The sequence below is a fragment of the Drosophila montana genome, unplaced genomic scaffold (genome assembly GCF_035044405.1).
Source record: "Drosophila montana isolate Dmon_TW-CO22-7 unplaced genomic scaffold, ASM3504440v1 contig_1133_1, whole genome shotgun sequence".
NCBI classification, from domain to species: domain Eukaryota; kingdom Metazoa; phylum Arthropoda; class Insecta; order Diptera; family Drosophilidae; genus Drosophila; species Drosophila montana.
The window spans coordinates 71,051-89,938 of record NW_026996124.1 but is presented as its reverse complement, the minus strand read 5'-3'; the positions used below and the strand labels follow the sequence as shown (position 1 = coordinate 89,938).

The following is an 18,888-nucleotide window of genomic DNA, read 5'->3' as shown; positions in this document are numbered from 1 at the left end:
CCAGGATTTTCCCTTTTTCATTCAAGACACACTGACCTCATTTGACGCTATCGTAGGCTTTGACCTGCTAACGCAGGCTGGAGTTACGTTAAATCCTCAAGACAGCACCTTGACATATCGGATATCGGATAGGAGAGAAAAATTGGAGTACCACGACTGTGAGAGTGTAAACTTCACTATGTCAATAAAATTGTGGTGCCCACCTCGGTCAAAAAAGAGTTTAAAGACATGATTCTAAAAAGGAGAAAGGCACCTCTAACGAGGCGTTTCCCTTTAATACTTCAGTTGTCGCTACAATTCGAACAATAGATAATGAACCAGTCTACTCGAAATTGTACCCACACCCCATGAGAGTGTCGGACTTCGTAAGCAATGAAATTAAACTATTGCTAAACGATAGCATAATAAGGCCATCAAGGTCGCCATACAACAGCCCAACTTGGGTCGTTGATAAAAAAGGGGCCGATTCCAACGGTAACCAGAACAAACGCCTAGTGATCGAGCAGATGAGCGAACTATCGCCGAACACTATCCAATGCCTAGCATTCCTATGATTCTAGCGAACTTGGGAAATGCCAAATTTTTCATAGCCCTAAACTTAAAGTCGGATTACCATCAAATATATCTTGCTGTACAAGACCGCGACAAAACACCATATTCAATAAACGGCTGGAAATATGAATTCTGTCCTTTACTATTTGGTCAAAATAATTCAGGAAGAATTTTCCAAAGGGCCATAGTCGACGTTTTAAGAGAACAAATAGGGAAAATATGTTACGTATATGTTGATGACGTACTAATTTTCTCAGAAAACATGGTTCTTAAGAGCCTGTGTGATGCGCACATGAAAGTGTCACAAGAAAAGACGAAATTTTTCAAAGAAAGCGTCGAATACTTAGGTTTCGTAGTAACAAGCAACGGGGCCAAAACAGACCCTGAAAAAGTAAGAACCATTCAAGAATATGAAGAGCCGAAAAACCTCTACAGCCTTAGATCATTCCTTGGTTTAGCTAGCTATTATAGAGGATTTATAAAAGACTTCGCGTCAATCGCAGGGCCCTTGACTAACATACTTAAGGGAGATAATGGCTTATTTAGCAATGTCAGCCTTTTGACTTGACCACTGATGCTTCCATGAACGGCATCGGAACTGTCGTACCTCAAAGGGACGGACCGATCACAATGATCTCCAGAACGCTTAAGCAAAGTAAAATCAAAAAGTGGAAATCCCTTATTGTCGAACGCAATGCAAAAGTGTTCTATGAACCGGGTAAAGCAAAATTCGTGGGTAATGCCCTTTCTAGGAAAAACGTTTACGCCTTAGAATGCCCAGACTGACGCTGCGACAGTCCATAGTAAACACTCACTCACCTACACGGTAGAGACGACTGTAAAACCAGTAAACTGCTTAAAAAACAAATAATTTTAGAAGAAGCACATTTCTTATTACAGCAAAAATTTATAATTTTCAGTCAGAAAATTCGCCACCTAAACCACTTTACAGACAAAAGTTCCCTCATTGAGACATTAAAACCATTGCGACTTGCCAATGCTAGCTATCAACGCGATTCGGTGCCAAATTTTCCTGGAACCAAATTTTGGCACTGCAAAAACTATGTGTCAGATATCACTGACAAAAATGAACAAATAAAAATAGCTGCGCATACAGAACAGCTCAGGAAAATGTTAAGCAAGTCCTTCGCGACTACTACTTCCCTAAAATGATTAACCTGGCCAAAGAAATCGTCATGAATTGCAAGGTATGCACTAGGTCAAGATATGATAGACACCCTAAAAAACAGGAAATTGTCACTACACCAAACCAAACTTATGCTGGCGAAATACTTCACATTGATATTTTTTTTTGAAAAGTTCTGCAAATTTTCTATTGTACAAACGCTTCTGTCGCAAACAATAAAAGACATTAAAATGCCTATTATAAAGTTGATCAACTTGTTCCCGGAAACAAGGACAATACATTGCGATAACGAAGCGTCGTTCAGCTCAAAAACAATCGTATCACTGTTAAAAAACTATAACAATATAGATATCGTACACGCGCCACCACTCCACAGTAGTTCAAATGGACAGGTAAAAAGGTTTCACAGTACCTTGACGGAAATTGCCAGGAGTTTGAAATTTGATGGGAAAGCTACCGATACAACAGAGTTGATTATGAGGCCGATAGTAGAATACAATAGTTCAATCCACTCTCTCACGGACCAAAAACCCATTGAAGTCATATACGCCTTGTCAACCAAATTTAGACACTCCATAAAAAAGAAAAATTAAAAAAGCCCATCAGGCCATGCTTGAAAGATGCAACGCAACCAGACAAAATAGAGTGTTCGAAGTAGGGGAAAAGGTTTTTGAAAAAAAAAAAAACAGCAAAACAAACTGACCCCGTTGTGTTCAGAACAGAAAGTACAAACAAATTGGGAACCTCGGTTCCAATTAATGGGAGGTTGGTCCACAAGGACAATCTCAAATAGAAATTAAGAGTAACAAGTAAGAGGTTCTCCCGACTAGGGGATACCCTGAACCCTCTTATTCTTATATGCACCAAATGCAGCTTAAGTAGCTATAAAGATAAATTTAAAAAAAAAAGTTCCCTTGGCAGGGTTTGAGCTCGCAACTGATCGCATTACTTGCTGCCGCCTCTACGCAACAGCCAAAAAAAAAAAATAGTTTCCTCTGCAGGGTTCAAACTCGTAACTGACCGCGCTACTTTCCGACGCCTTATAACATATATTATATTGTAACATACAACGTATGTTAGCGAGCTGATGTCCGTGTAGCGTCTAGCGGAGCACGCGCTGGTTCCGGCACAGTGACGTCGGCTGGGGTGGGTTAACTAGGATAGGGCTAAGCGACCTACTTGCAGGCATTTATAATTATATAAAAATTCGCGTGCTATTTAGAAGTTAAGTTCGATTGCAAAAACCAAAATTAGGGGTTAGGAGAAATCGACAGAGTTAAAGAAATTGTACTAGATGGATACAGTAATTGTGGCTGTTGTTGTTGCTGTTACGCTGCGCTGGTGTCAATGCGACAGCTGTTGCCCACCCTACCATGATCACCGGGGCCGCTTGACGAGACAATTGGTCGGTGATCCCTAAAACAACACAAATTAAATTATCCTAACATTCCGACGATGCATGGCTCCAACATATCAAGGCAAATTTAGCTCATAATTATAATTTCATTACACATATTTATTTTGGTGGAGGATTGAGGGCTTAAATAGAAATTTAATTTAGGCATTATGGATTCTTAATAATAGGAAAAGAAAAAATTATAATATACATAGACAAAGAAATTCTTAATATTTTAGATTCTGAATTAAGGTAACAACATGATCAAGAAAATTTAATTTTGTTCGGCAGAAATTCATTTAATCTATTAGAAATGCAAGGCTACTGAAGCAAAAGCATTATCATTCAATTGAACTAAGTTATTCTCTTAATATTTTCTCTTTAACACGATTCTTTAGCTCTTTAACGGGGCTTTAGATTATTCAATTTGATTTTATCTCTCTTTATCTCATAACTTGAGGTGCAAAAAAAATAAAATTAAGAGTTTTACTTCACTTACATGCATTCACTCCATCTCCGAAAGCGCTTCCATCGATGTAATGTGCGATGATTTGCTGAAAAAAAATTCACTTCGAATTGCGCACAAAAAAAAATTTAGAAAAAAAAAGAAGGCACTAGATAAAAACTTTTTTTTCCAAACTTCATGTGACTTATATTCTCTGTCTTTCTCTTCGTACGTCGCTTTTCGAATTACTTAAAAATTTGGCTCTCACCAGCACTATGGCGATCCGAATTTCGGCGCATGGAAGGAGAGAAGGAGAGTTAAGAATATAGGCCAATGGAAAGAATATGATGGGCAAGGCAAGGAAAATAACGGAGTTAAAGAAAAAAAAAGAAATGAGGAATTAAAATTTTAACCATGTGGTTACATCTCTTTGCCGAAAAAGAATAAAAACTTACACATAACTATGGCAATAATGCGCTTAAGGCGATTTAACTACGCCCATGGTGTTCACAGAGGGACTTATGCAATTTCTCACTTTTTTGGTAGCTGAGATAATTATTCATATAATTATTTATTTCTAACAAAACTAACACTACACGTAATAAAAAAGAAAAAAAAAATGCTGGTTCGCTTATCTGTGGCGGGAATTATTGCGCGACAGAGTTAAATGTAGCTGCTTTCGTCTACGTCAGCCACCAGGGAACAATTTCCAACTGATTTATGGAATTTCGGCGACGGCGATCGTCTCTTCCTAATTCCTTTTTCGAACTCCCATTTTCGAGTAGGCGAGAGAGATGGAACGAGATGATAAAGCTGGGCTCAGCTGATTTAACTATTTGTGTCAAGGTGAATTAATGAGGGCAATAACAGGTGCTCTGCATTTTTCGTAATTCGGCAGTCGAAAAAATAAATAGATATTTTTTTTTGTTTTTTCGCTGCTAATTGCAGAAAGCCGAATGACTGTAATATCTCAATCTAATATGTTTTTTTTTTTGAGAATATTACTAAGCGCCATACCTGCAATAGACAGGTTGAGACAAAAGTGCCATTTAGTCTTTGGGTGACTAAAAATGGGTCTAGCAAAAATCTAACTTACCCCTGATTGGGTCTGGCATTTATTTGAATTTAGTTTTTTTCCAATTAATTGTTGCGGCCAACTGGCGGCTGGGAAATGGTTTGGCGATACGCGCACTTAGAGTTTTTTTTTCTTTTGTAATCACTGGTTTTAGAAATATACTTTCAGAAAAAATACTTTTTTTCTTAGAGGTTAAGCGCGATTATAAATAGGCGCACTTCTCACTTTCTATTAGTCAACCTTTTTCCACGGTGGACAGAATGTAAAAGAAAGATCTGAGCTCCGGTCGCCTTAGGGAAAGCTATTTACAGCGACAACAGGTCAGACGCCATTTCTAAATCTCAGATTAACATTTATCTATAATTTTTCCTCTTTCACTCGTTGCAAACGATATAACGCCTAGGTTGAGCCATAGATGGCTAGATCTACTTTACGATATTCAAAAAAAAAACTTGCTCTTCCAAAAATCTCCGGGCTTATAAGGAACCAAAATATACATGAAGAAAAAAAATATATAAAAATTGACATTATTTGATTTAAACAATAGTACGAATATTTCTAATCAAAGTAAGCAGAGTTCAAAAACTTTAATAGATTTTTATTGCCTACTTTTGGGCTTTTTATTTAAATTTATACACATTTTCCTTGCTTCAAGCGCTACTACAAATCCCCCCGCCAAAATCGGACTTTGGGGGTTTTTTTTTCTCTAAACCACCAAAGGGCGATTCGCGCTTGGAGCGAATATTTCGTTTATTGTTTGATGTCTTTCGCATGGTACTTTCCCACGAACTGCCCTTGCAGGTTCTCCAACTCAGAATAACTATTACCAAGCTTGCGTCTTATTCTAGCCTTGATAAAAGTAGGAGCTAGCTTAGCACTAAAACTCTTCCTTTGTTGGAAGTTCCTTCGAAAAACTGGCTGCTATAACGGATCTATTGACACGCTCGGAGGCGTTAGCTTGTGGTGCGTGAACCGCAGTGTACGAGTGGTGTATCGAATATTTTCGAAGTAATTCATTAAATATTTGTGATTTGAATTGAACACCATTGTCCGATACAGTCACTTCTGGTACCCCGAAGCAGTGAAACAACTCTTGTTCAAAAAACGGTAGAATGGCATCTGCGGTCAGTTTGCGAACAGGTTTTAATAAAGGAAACTTTGTGAAATGGTCGAGCACAATAAATATGCCAATATGACCAGCCTTGGAACGGGGATACGGTCCAAGATAATCACATATAATTTTTGAAAGAATCGCTGAGTCTCTCCACTTTTCCCATAGGAGGTCTAAGAACACGATTCGGATGTTTAGTCGCTTTACAGACTTCACATTTATTGATGTATTCTTTGACGTCCGAAATTAACTTTGGCCAATAGTAATATCGTCTTAATCTCTCTAGTGTTTTATTTATCCCACAATGCGAAGCTAAGGGATCATCGTGAGCCAATTTCAAGGCATGGGGAACTAATTCTTTGGGTAGCCATAATTTCCAAACCATGTCATCGGCAACTCTGTCTCCTGAGGCATGCTCGGACCTTCGATAAATAAAGAAACCGATAACTTTGACATCCGGAATTTGAGTCTGATTCTGCAAAACTTTAGACTTTAACAACTCATAGTCCTGGGATTTAAAATATGGAGACTGTATATCAATAAAGTTATTCACATCTAGAGCCGATAAATCCTCCGTGTGAGTACGGGATAAAGCATCTGGTACAATATTTTTACTGCCTTTTCTATGTTGTATGGAGAATGTATATCCTTGGAGCTTGAGAGCCCATCGAGCTAACCGACTACTGAGATCCGTTTGACTCATCAGCCATTTGAGGGATGCGTGGTCAGTAATGACAGTAAATGGATGGCTTTCGACGTAAGCTCGAAATTTGCGAATGCTTAAAATTGCAGCTAGGCATTCCTTCTCCGTAACTGAATAATTACGTTGGCATTTATTCAAGTTACGGGACATAAATGCTATGGGGACCTCGTCACCTGTATCATCAATTTGCACGAAAACACCACCCACGCCAGTGTGACTAGCATCACAATGTATGTAGAAGGGAGCCTCAAAATTAGGTGTGTGCAACACAGGGGCCTTACACATTTCAGTTTAAAGCGCTCTGGGAAGCTTGCTCTGCCGCTTCTGACCATTCAAACTTTTTTCAAGTTGTGGGCGTCAGTCAATGGAGAAACTATGGAAGCGTAATTTCGAATGAACTTATGGGTACCACCCAGTCATGCCGAGAAAGCGACGCAATTGTTTAAGCGAGCGAGGCGCTGGATTCTCGGTTATGGCAGTTATTTTATCAGCATTCATCCGAATAATAGCCTGACCAACAACATGACCAAGATAATTTACTTCCTTTAGGCAAAACTTGCTTTTTTCGACGTTTATTGTTAACCCGGCATCCTTTATTTTTCCAGCCAGTTCTTTTAACACGGCAAGATGACGGTCGAACGTATCAGACACAATAAGCAGATCATCTAAATATATAAACACTTCGTTCCTCAAGTAAGCGGGAATTATTCTGTCCATCAATTTGGACATCGTAGCAGGGGCGTTAGACAACCCAAATGGCATTACCGTATATTGGTAAAGGGGTCTACCTAGTACTACAAACGCTGTTTTGTCCTGAGAACTGGGATCTAAGGGAATTTGCCAATAAGCATATTTTCAAGTCAAGACTTGTAATATATTCGGCCTTGGGAAGACGACTAATAATTCCATCAATTAGAGGCTTCGGATAAGCATCCTTTCGGGTAACCTCGTTAACCTTTCTGCAATCAATACAGAGACGAATCTTTCCTGGTTTACAAACGAGCACCACTGGGGAAGACCAAGAACTTTCAGATTGTTCAATAACGCCAAGGGAAAGCATACGATCAATTTCTTCGAACATAAGTTTCTCTCTTGCAGGCGATACGGAATAGTGGCGTTGTTTAATAGGAATTGCGTTCCCTACATCTATGACATGAGACAGTAATGTAGTTTTTCCTAAGCCTTTTCCGCGAATGAAGGAAATAGTTTGATAATTTCTTTAAGACGTTGCTGTTGGTGCACAGTTAAATCTCGCAACGTATCCTCAACGCATGCAACACTTGGCTGCAAGGCTGGCCTTAACAAGCATGGAGGCAACAAATCAAACGTTGACCAAAAGTCTATGCCCAAGTAAAGCGGTTGAACGAGTGAAGGGCCTATATAAAAAGTAATTCGTTTAACTTTTCCACCATAACAAACTTCTGTGCGTAACTTGCCCAATATTTGTTGTGTTTTTCCATAGGCGGTTTTCAAACTTGAAGTAATCGGTTTATACGGTACATTCGTATTTAACAATTCCTCAGCGAAACTCCCACCAAAACATCCATTAATCCTATAACAGTTTTTCCCAACTCGGTTACGTCGGCGTAAGGCCTTGAATCGGTGCACAAGATCGCTGACACGAGAGCTTGTTTCTCCATCTTACATCGCTTAAGGAAATTTATTCGACGTAATCGTGCTCTTAATATCTTGCGACTTATAGTAGTTTTATTATTGGCAGGTAGATTCTGGGTTAAATGACAAGTCAGGTAAAGATTGATTAGAGGATTCTACTTCTCCCTCTAGTCGGTATTTGTTGCCTTGGATGCAACTGGTTTGCGTGTACCGGTCAATGGTACACGAGACAGGTAGTTTTTTCGCACATTGTTACAATTGGCACAAGTTGGCTTATACGTATTTGTCTGACCACAGCCATAGCAAAACACTTTGCGTTCTGCGACGCAATCTTGATACCGATGGCCAGATTTCCTGCAGTTCCAGCAGACAAGATTTATGGCTGATACATCATTGTCGATAGCGTCTACCGTATCGTGCTCTCTTCTATAGCGTTCAATGAGCGACGAGGCGCAGGGCGGGGTGCAAACACTCGAGCTTTAGAGATTGACTGAATAAAACCTTCTCGCTTTCGCACTAAATGCCTAAGTTGCGCAATAGAATTTATGGACTCATAGAGAAGCTCGTGCTGTATTTCTGGCAGCAAATTTGAGCGCAACGATTCCAGCAAGGAAGGATGCGATAGGGGTAGAGACAGTTTGTCGGTCAATATAATAATGGAATCATAAAAGTCATCGAAGGACTCACCCTCCTTTTGTTTACGACGATCGATGGCCGCACGTTTGTCAACTTCTGTTCGTTCATCTTTGAACTGAATACGTAAAGCGACACATAAATCAGACCAAACAATAATAGGGACACTCTTATGGTAGCGCCAAAACCAATCGTTCGCGCTGCCTTCAAATAGATAGCTTATATGACGAGCCAATAACTCAGTGTTTCCATCTAGTGTCTCGGCTGTTAACGCCTCAACACGATAGATGAACTCATCTATACCCATGCCCGATCGACCAGAAAATCGAAGTTTCCAGTTACTAATTATTTGGCTAAGTCGGTCTGGACGCAAATCTTCTAACATTGGAGAACTCCTAGTTCTAGACTCGTTTCGTAAAGAGTTAGCCGGTCTGGGCTGAGAATAATTGACAGTACTCATGTTCGGAGTTGGTTGCTGAGCTGTGGAGCTGCCTAATTGAGCTGTTAAAGCAGACAAAAGATTTTGGAATCCTGACTGTAAAGCTTGAGTCAGGGAGGCTGTTTGTCTTTCTGTGGCTGCCGCCATTGAATCAGAAATTGACTGCTGTATTTCGCTTACAGTGGGGGATACACGAGAGCCTGCATCTGGCTCTGCTGCCATAGGGGGCAGACTTTGCGGACGAGGATTCTTCGACATTGTGCTTTGGGACAAAATCTCTTCTGGAGGTCCTTGACTTCGGGTTCCAATCGGCATAGTAACTGTCGTCAGTTGCCTTGCGAGGGCGTCGACTACCAAACTTGGGTTAGACGGTGAAATTGTTGTTTTGCAAACAGGACAAATATTTTTCTTCCCTACTTTAGTATTATAGCACGCACGATGGAATGTGTGCTTGCAACTGGTAGCTACTCATTGTGTAGAAAACTCAATCGTTTTAAGGCAAATATAGCACTGTTCCTTATTAATCAAAGCAGCTGCTAAGTTTTCGCAACTACGATGTATTGAAATTTCTGACCTATGGTTGGAGATAAAAACTAACAATAAATAAAATTACTCAAGCGAAAAGAAACATTTTTTACAATAAAAATACAAAAACGATAAGCAGAACGAAAATTTAGAACAAAATTTCATAAAATATGTGTGGATGCCATGCAGTCGTTTTCATAAAAGGTAATCATTTGTATTAGCTTCATAACTGATCAACTAGTGAAAAGAAAGCATATAGGGATGAGGCAAAAATTTAATAATTAAGCGGCTAGTGCCAGTTGAACACCAAGCATACTTGACTCTAGCAGTAACTAATATCTTCTTTGCTTTCTCAACAATAGTTTATAGTTAGGCTCTAATCGCCCGTCCAATTTGGTCTTCTTAGTAACAATCCGTAGGAAATCCAGTACGCATAGCTGTGCGGCTCTCAATTTCTCCAGCTTGCTGAAGTGCTGCAGATCCGGCAGGATACATCTCCAAGAGGACGTGTGATTGGCTTGTTCTTCAGCATGGTATAACATGTTTATTGCCGAGCCCTTTTCTGTGCGTGGCCACTGCGATTCTTCTAGATACAAAAATGGTGGTCCATTGAACCACCTGGTCGAGCCGTGAATTTCGGGCGTTTTGGTCCATTTTGTGCCATCGTCTGCCACGTTTTGAGCTGATGGGACCCAGCGCCAGCTGTCCACATCTGATTCTTCTAAAATCTCTCCGATGCGAAGCGCTACGAATTGTTGGAACTTTCGAGCATCGGACTGGATCCAGTAGAGCACGTCCTTTGAATCCGTCCAAAATGTTCGTCTATGTATGCGTACCGACGTTTCATTTTGGATACATTTGGCCAGTCTCAGACCTAAGACTGCGGCCATTAGTTCCATACGAGGTATAGACACGGGCTTCAAGGGTGCTACTCTCGTTTTTGAGGCGGCTAAACTGCAATGTACTTGGCCATCATGTTCAGCCCGCAAATATACAACTGCTGCATAAGCATTAATACTGGCGTCCACGAATGTGTGCATCTGTACAGTCTGGGTTCGGCTCACCCACTTCATACACCGTGGAATACGGACGGTATTCAACTTTGAAACTAGATCTAGCCAGTGTCGCCAATCCACTTCGTCTTCTTTGGTAAGGTCGTCATCCCATCCGATGTTGGATCGCCATATGTTCTGAAGGATGATCTTGGCGCGTATATTAAAGAATCCTAGCAGCCCAAGCGGGTCGAAAATAGACATGACCACGCTTAGAACGCGTCTTTTAGTTGGGCGCTCCTTAGATGCTTTTGCAAGCAAGTTCGGCTTTACCACAAAGGTCAACAGATCTTGTCCAGGTAGCCACCACAGGCCCAGGACCTTTTCTTGCGCTTCATCCTGAGCGCTGATACGCTTGTCCAAGCCCTCACAGTCGTCTTCCAGCGCCTGCATAACTTGCTTTGAATTTGATGTCCAGTGGCGCATCTCGAAACCGCCACTAGCATGAATCCTTTTTACAGTCTCAGCTAACTGCATCATTTGGGATTCTGAATCTACCGACTGCAGCCAGTCGTCTACAAATGTGTTTTCGCAAATCGCCTTTACGGCATCCGGATGCTCCGCTACGAACCGCTCGGCATTGCGATTCTTGACGTAATTTGCTAGGGCTGGCGAACAGGATGCTCCGAACGTCATGACTTGCATAACGTACGTTTCGGGAGAGCGCGACGAATCTCCATCACGCCAGAGAAACTTCTGAGCCGCTTGGTCTTCTCGGCGCACCTTGACCTGATGAAACATTTCCCGTATGTCGCCGGATACGGCGATAGGGCGCTCTCTGAAGCGTATTAGCACGCCCATCAAAGATGCTAGTGTATCTGGACCTTTAAGCAAACAATCGTTCAGCGACGTGCCACTAACTTTGGCGGCTGCATCCCATACCAAGCGTGTCTTTAGCTTGTTCGGATTGGTGACTGTAAAGATAGGAAGAAACCACGACATCGTGTTAGCTACTAACTCACTATCCTTCAGCCGGCGGATATATCCTTTCTGTTTATAGTCGTGCATCGTGTTCATCATGAACTCCTTTAGTGGTGGGTCTTTGAACATCTTTGCCTCTAGACATTTAAGGCGCTTAACCGCCATCTGGTAAGAGTCTGGCATATGAATGCGATCAAACCGCCATAGCAAGCCAGTCTGCCAGCGCTTTTCGTCTTCCAGATAAGTTGTTGTTGCCTCCATTATCTGCATCGAGCGTTCGTCCTCTCTGGATCTCAGCGGATTTGAGGAGACGCTCACACCTAGTGACTCCAGGGCAAAATAGCTCTTCAGAGCCTCATCCATCCCACGTGTCGCACTGCACTGGCAAATATGTAGCAGACGAGGCGTGGTGCTTTCACCCACCATAGGGCGGCCATATACAGACCATCCTAGTCTGCTTCGCGCTGCTATGACGTCGTCGTTTTCACCTTCTCGTATCTCCAGGGGTGCAGTTATTTTGATGTTGTCCAAGCCGATAATAAGCTGAGCCTTTACGTTGTTATACGGCAGGATATTGAGATCCGGCTTACTCTTATATGATGTGACTAAGTAAGAGATCAAAAAGGCAAAAGACAACAGTTTGATCCACTTGATAGCCACAAGCTCAGTGAGGCTCCAGAAATCTCTCAGAAGGAAAAATAAAAAGTTAGGATGAAAGGGATAGCCGTTGCCTAGGTAACGACTTAATGAGAAAGTAGCGCTTACTCCATAGAGCAACGGAAGGGTATCATTGAATCAGTGTAGGAGTAAATGGGATGGCCGCAGCACATTTCTCCGCGTAAAACCAATAACCAAAAAACAATTACACAGTGATTAACATGGTTTAGAAAGTATAGATCTCGGAGTTATAACAGATTAAAGTTAAAACGCATCCAGTAAATCTAAACAAATCACATGTGTTACTTGCTATAATAAGTCTTGGCAGTTACGCCAATTTAAAGCTGTAGCTAATCCAAAAAGAACTTATTGCAAATAACAAGACAATGGGTAGCGACGAACACAATCGAACTAGCTGTGTATTGTCAGGTTTTGTTGACAAATGAGAAGAGTTATCAGACGGGGCCAGCCAGAATGGCTGCCTCATGCCCCTAAGTTGGGCGCCAAATATAATTATAACATATATTATATTGTAACATACAACGTATGTTAGCGAGCTGATGTCCGTGTAGCGTCTAGCGGAGCACGCGCTGGTTCCGGCACAGTGACGTCGGCTGGGGTGGGTTAACTAGGATAGGGCTAAGCGACCTACTTGCAGGCATTTATAATTATATAAAAATTCGCGTGCTATTTAGAAGTTAAGTTCGATTGCAAAAACCAAATTTAGGGGTTAGGAGAAATCGACAGAGTTAAAGAAATTGTACTAGATGGATACAGTAATTGTGGCTGTTGTTGTTGCTGTTACGCTGCGCTGGTGTCAATGCGACAGCTGTTGCCCACCCTACCATGATCACCGGGGCCGCTTGACCAGACAATTGGTCGGTGATCCCTAAAACAACACAAATTAAATTATCCTAACATTCCGACGATGCATGGCTCCAACATATCAAGGCAAATTTAGCTCATAATTATAATTTCATTACACATATTTATTTTGGTGGAGGATTGAGGGCTTAAATAGAAATTTAATTTAGGCATTATGGATTCTTAATAATAGGAAAAGAAAAAATTATAATATACATAGACAAAGAAATTCTTAATATTTTAGATTCTGAATTAAGGTAACAACATGATCAAGAAAATTTAATTTTGTTCGACAGAAATTCATTTAATCTATTAGAAATGCAAGGCTACTGAAGCAAAAGCATTATCATTCAATTGAACTAAGTTATTCTCTTAATATTTTCTCTTTAACACGATTCTTTAGCTCTTTAACGGGGCTTTAGATTATTCAATTTGATTTTATCTCTCTTTATCTCATAACTTGAGGTGCAAAAAAAATAAAATTAAGAGTTTTACTTCACTTACATGCATTCACTCCATCTCCGAAAGCGCTTCCATCGATGTAATGTGCGATGATTTGCTGAAAAAAAATTCACTTCGAATTGCGCACAAAAAAAAATTTAGAAAAAAAAAGAAGGCACTAGATAAAAACTTTTTTTTCCAAACTTCATGTGACTTGTATTCTCTGTCTTTCTCTTCGTACGTCGCTTTTCGAATTACTTAAAAATTTGGCTCTCACCAGCACTATGGCGATCCGAATTTCGGCGCATGGAAGGAGAGAAGGAGAGTTAAGAATATAGGCCAATGGAAAGAATATGATGGGCAAGGCAAGGAAAATAACGGAGTTAAAGAAAAAAAAAGAAATGAGGAATTAAAATTTTAACCATGTGGTTACATCTCTTTGCCGAAAAAGAATAAAAACTTACACATAACTATGGCAATAATGCGCTTAAGGCGATTTAACTACGCCCATGGTGTTCACAGAGGGACTTATGCAATTTCTCACTTTTTTGGTAGCTGAGATAATTATTCATATAATTATTTATTTCTAACAAAACTAACACTACACGTAATAAAAAAGAAAAAAAAATGCTGGTTCGCTTATCTGTGGCGGGAATTATTGCGCGACAGAGTTAAATGTAGCTGCTTTCGTCGACGTCAGCCACCAGGGAACGATTTCCAACTGATTTATGGAATTTCGGCGACGGCGATCGTCTCTTCCTAATTCCTTTTTCGAACTCCCATTTTCGAGTAGGCGAGAGAGATGGAACGAGATGATAAAGCTGGGCTCAGCTGATTTAACTATTTGTGTCAAGGTGAATTAATGAGGGCAATAACAGGTGCTCTGCATTTTTCGTAATTCGGCAGTCGAAAAAATAAATAGATATTTTTTTTTGTTTTTTCGCTGCTAATTGCAGAAAGCCGAATGACTGTAATATCTCAATCTAATATGTTTTTTTTTTGAGAATATTACTAAACGCCATACCTGCAATAGACAGGTTGAGACAAAAGTGCCATTTAGTCTTTGGGTGACTAAAAATGGGTCTAGCAAAAATCTAACTTACCCCTGATTGGGTCTGGCATTTATTTGAATTTAGTTTTTTTCTAATTAATTGTTGCGGCCAACTGGCGGCTGGGAAATGGTTTGGCGATACGCGCACTTAGAGTTTTTTTTTTCTTTTGCAATCACTGGTTTTAGAAATATACTTTCAGAAAAAATACTTTTTTTCTTAGAGGTTAATCGCGATTATAAATAGGCGCACTTCTCAATTTCTATTAGTCAACCTTTTTCCACGGTGGACAGAATGTAAAAGAAAGATCTGAGCTCCGGTCGCCTTAGGGAAAGCTATTTACAGCGACAACAGGTCAGACGCCATTTCTAAATCTCAGATTAACATTTATCTATAATTTTTCCTCTTTCACTCGTTGCAAACGATATAACGCCTAGGTTGAGCCATAGATGGCTAGATCTACTTTACGATATTCAAAAAAAAAACTTGCTCTTCCAAAAATCTCCGGGCTTATAAGGAACCAAAATATACATGAAGAAAAAAAATATATAAAAATTGACATTATTTGATTTAAACAATAGTACGAATATTTCTAATCAAAGTAAGCAGAGTTCAAAAACTTTAATAGATTTTTATTGCCTACTTTTGGGCTTTTTATTTAAATTTATACACATTTTCCTTGCTTCAAGCGCTACTACAGCCTCTACTCAATATCCACACCAATAATTAAGTCTTGGTGAAAAAAGACTAATCAAAATAGCAGCACAGAAAACTATACAATCGCAATAGCAATGATGATGATAGAATTCAAAGAAGACGTGCATGAATGTGTATGTGTACATGTATACAGCAATTTTTGGAATTTGCGCCTGCTGATGCACGTGTTTGCAGACCAAAACATATTTTCTTTCGTGTTTCTTAACCGATATTGATGAAATTTTCAGTAGTAGATCTTATTGTAGTATAAAATATTCGTTTTTCACAATGACAATTGCATTTAAATTGTGGCTTAATTAAATAGGTAAGACAAGTTGGTTTACTAACATGATTTATATCTTTTAGGTGGCAGCGGGGAGATGGCGACAGCTAAAAAATGAAAGATACTTGATACATATATACTACTCTAGAAGCTACATATTAAATTTGGTGACTCCAGCTCTTAAAATCGATATCGATTTTTAACGATTACTTGGAAACGGGGAAAGTTATCGAATATCGGCAACAAACTCGATCTGCGTATGGACTAGGAGGACCTACAGCTAAAATTTCTCTAGCTCTTATAGGTTCTGAGATCCTGGCGTTCATACATACGGACAGACGGAAGGTCGGACGGACGGACAGACAGACGGACATGGCTAAGTCGGCTCGGCTGTTGATGCTGATCAAGAATATATATAGTTTATTGGGTCGGAGATGCTTCCTTCTGCCTGTTACATACATTTCCACAAATACATTATACCCATTTTCCCATTTTCAATGGGTTCAGGATATAAAAATTAACACGCATTAATTTTTATAGTTTACCATTCGTTCTTGCAGGTTTGAGTTTATGTTTTTAGCCTCACTAGCGGTAGCACACGCTCGGATCACCGATTACTCACTCTCAAATTACATTCCTGTTTTGGATGGAAATGTATTAGTATGGGAACAAAGGGATTTTATTAGTCCCTCAAGCAATTTAACAGACCTAACCAATTTGGTAGATGAAACAGAGAAGTTGTCCGCTATGTTTCTCCAGTCGCATATGCGAAAACTAGACATTGATGTCGATCACGTTAGAAGCCTATTGTCCGTTGTTAGTGCATCATAGGATGGCAGGAAGTTTAAACTTCTAGGGCACTGCACTAAAGGGTTGTAGGCACACCAGACGGGTCCAATTTCGAAAAGATTAGAATGTCCGAGTAAAGACTAATTGAATAAAACAATAGACAGGTAACAATAAACTCCGAAATGCAGAATCAAATCAACCAATTGACCAAAACAGTAAATGAAATCATAAAAGCGAAAAAGTCCGAATTAGTGGACACGCCACATTTATATTAGGCATTATTGGCAAGAAATAGGATGATCATAACAGAAGTGCAAAATCTAATACTCACGATCACGGTCGCTAAATTAGGCAGAGTAAACCCCACTAAAATGGTGGGTGACCGTAATGACTTGAAATCAATACTTAATGAACATCCCTCAGAAGTCCCAATTATTAGGCTTATGGAAGCCTTCACTAAAAAAGTCCTTCAGTTTGAAAACAGCTGCAAGACAAAATCATTGCTGAGTGCAACGGCGACATCTTGGCGGTCAAGGAGTGCACCATGCGCGATCTGCAAAACAGCAGAGGGTGAAACCTGCGCTCGAGCACTACACGCTGGTACGACAGCTTACTGCCGTTCTCAACCCAGCGATCTGAGACCCATCACTCAAGTGGGCGACGGCATGATAATTATAAACGAAAGCCCAGCGAAAAGCAGCGCTGACGACGGTCCAGATATCGAAATCAATGGCATCTATCTCGTCACATTTGAGCATTTCGCCGTGGTCAACGGCACCAATTTCATCAACCAACGTGAAATGTTAGGGAAAGGCCAGTTGTAGCGGGATCCCCATTGCTCAATATCATGAGTCATGACCCAATGCTCAGCATACGACAGCTCCACAGGATGTATAGCCAAAATTTAGAAATCATCTAGGACTTCAAAGAAGAGCTGGAGTTGAGCGGGTCACACGCAAACTGGCCGTGGGTATCGTTTTAAGCACCGCCTGCAGTTGTTTTATCCTCATCTACCATCTCCTTAAGCGGCGACAAGCTTCGAAGAAATCACAAGAAGCCATCAGCAAATATAACGTAACCGGGGACGTTCACGCACTTAGTGGGGGGATTGTTAAGAAATAACCCTCGCTTACTAGGCCCCTTATATTTATAGCTAACCTCGCTTGGGCATTCTGCTGACAAATCAGTGCAATGCCCAGCTACAAAGTAGTCGCTGGCAACATGATACTTGCCTATGCCGCAAGTTGAATTGTTTATCAGTTGTGCTGAGTCGGCATTGCCTATGACTTTGGCAGCTTACACTTCTGGTTTTGGCTTAAGCTTTCAGATCCAACAATATTCAGTTTTGTATGAACACTCAATTGTAAAACAATAAAGTAATACTTGCACCGGCAGTTGGCCGTAAAATCATTTTGTTATTATTTGACAAATTATTACTGAGCCTAAGGCCAGTAATAAGAAAGCGAAGTCATGCTTCCCACCCTAATCGTCCTAAGAAGACATTTACATTCAATCATAACCCAATCTGGCCAGCAACCTGCCCAGAAGACTTATTTGGATTAAACTCGTTGTGGCCAGCAACCTGCCCAGAAGAGTTAATTGGATTCAAATATACTTAATTTACATACATATTTACATACATACGTGTGTCTTTACATATTATTTTCTTTCCGGAAGTGTGTAGAAACCATGAAGTGCAACCAACTGTTACTGTAAATATTTATTATACTTACATGTTTTTATTAATTTATAAGGCTGCTTACGGTAATTAGTAGATCGTCCAAATATTATCATTTATCATAAGAATGGTGTTGTATATATGTGGACCTAGTAATAAATTAGGTAGGAGAGTTGGAAAGTGAGTATTTTCCAACACTCTTACCTCAAAAATGCTCAGAAGAAACAGTAATCGAGTTATAGCCTCTGCCCACTGAACACATTTCTGAAAATGTCACATTTTTGCAAGATGTGTAAAATGCGGCCTGTACGTTTCCCTATAAGAAAACACATTTCACACATTTTTAAAAATGTCACATTTTTTAAAAATGTGTAAATTCGCCCCGAACTTTTCGTGTATTTTGCGATGATTAATCGAGATTTCTATCGATGTTGTGAAAAATGTAAACATAAACCAGCTGATATTGCAACGAAGGCAAGCGGTAACTTTAAATTATAATTTTAAATTTTAATAATCCCACCGTTTTTAACATTTAAAGTTGGCCAAATCTCGCAAAGAGTCAATTAAACAGAGCCCCTACTTCGGGGCCGTATTATTTGACTTTTGGAAGGAAATCTGTGCGTCGCTTATGTAAATTAAAGCAACTCGATCAGCTGTTTATTTAAAGAAACAGTACTTTTGCCACTCACATGTTACCGAAAACCGGTGGAACACCAATATGTAAAACTTGAAAATGTGACATTTTTAAGCCCAGTGGAGAAAGGCTATTAGTCTACAGTTTGCGATTGTCATCGTACTACAGACTTTGGCGTGTTGCC

At 40.0% G+C, this 18,888-nt stretch overlaps 1 protein-coding gene across 1 annotated transcript; it reads right to left on the bottom strand.

The window, feature by feature from the left end:
* Positions 1–9,972: 9,972 nt before the first annotated feature.
* LOC135441137 (uncharacterized) lies at positions 9,973–12,443 on the bottom strand. The gene is made up of 2 exons (XM_064700621.1): positions 12,379–12,443; positions 9,973–12,298 (listed from the first exon to the last, which is right to left on the bottom strand). The coding sequence occupies exons 1-2, from the start codon at positions 12,441–12,443 to the stop codon at positions 9,973–9,975; spliced, it is 2,391 nt and encodes a 796-aa protein (XP_064556691.1).
* Positions 12,444–18,888: the final 6,445 nt, after the last annotated feature.

What these genes read in the sequence shown, in the direction of transcription:
- LOC135441137 (XM_064700621.1), bottom strand. Translation starts at nt 12,443, where the DNA reads ATGTGCTGCGGCCATCCCATTTACTCCTACACTGATTCAATGATACCC. An exon ending in CCCTTCCGTTGCTCTATGGA is followed by an intron (nt 12,299 to 12,378) that starts GTAAGCGCTACT and finishes TTTCCTTCTGAG; the next exon opens with AGATTTCTGGAGCCTCACTG.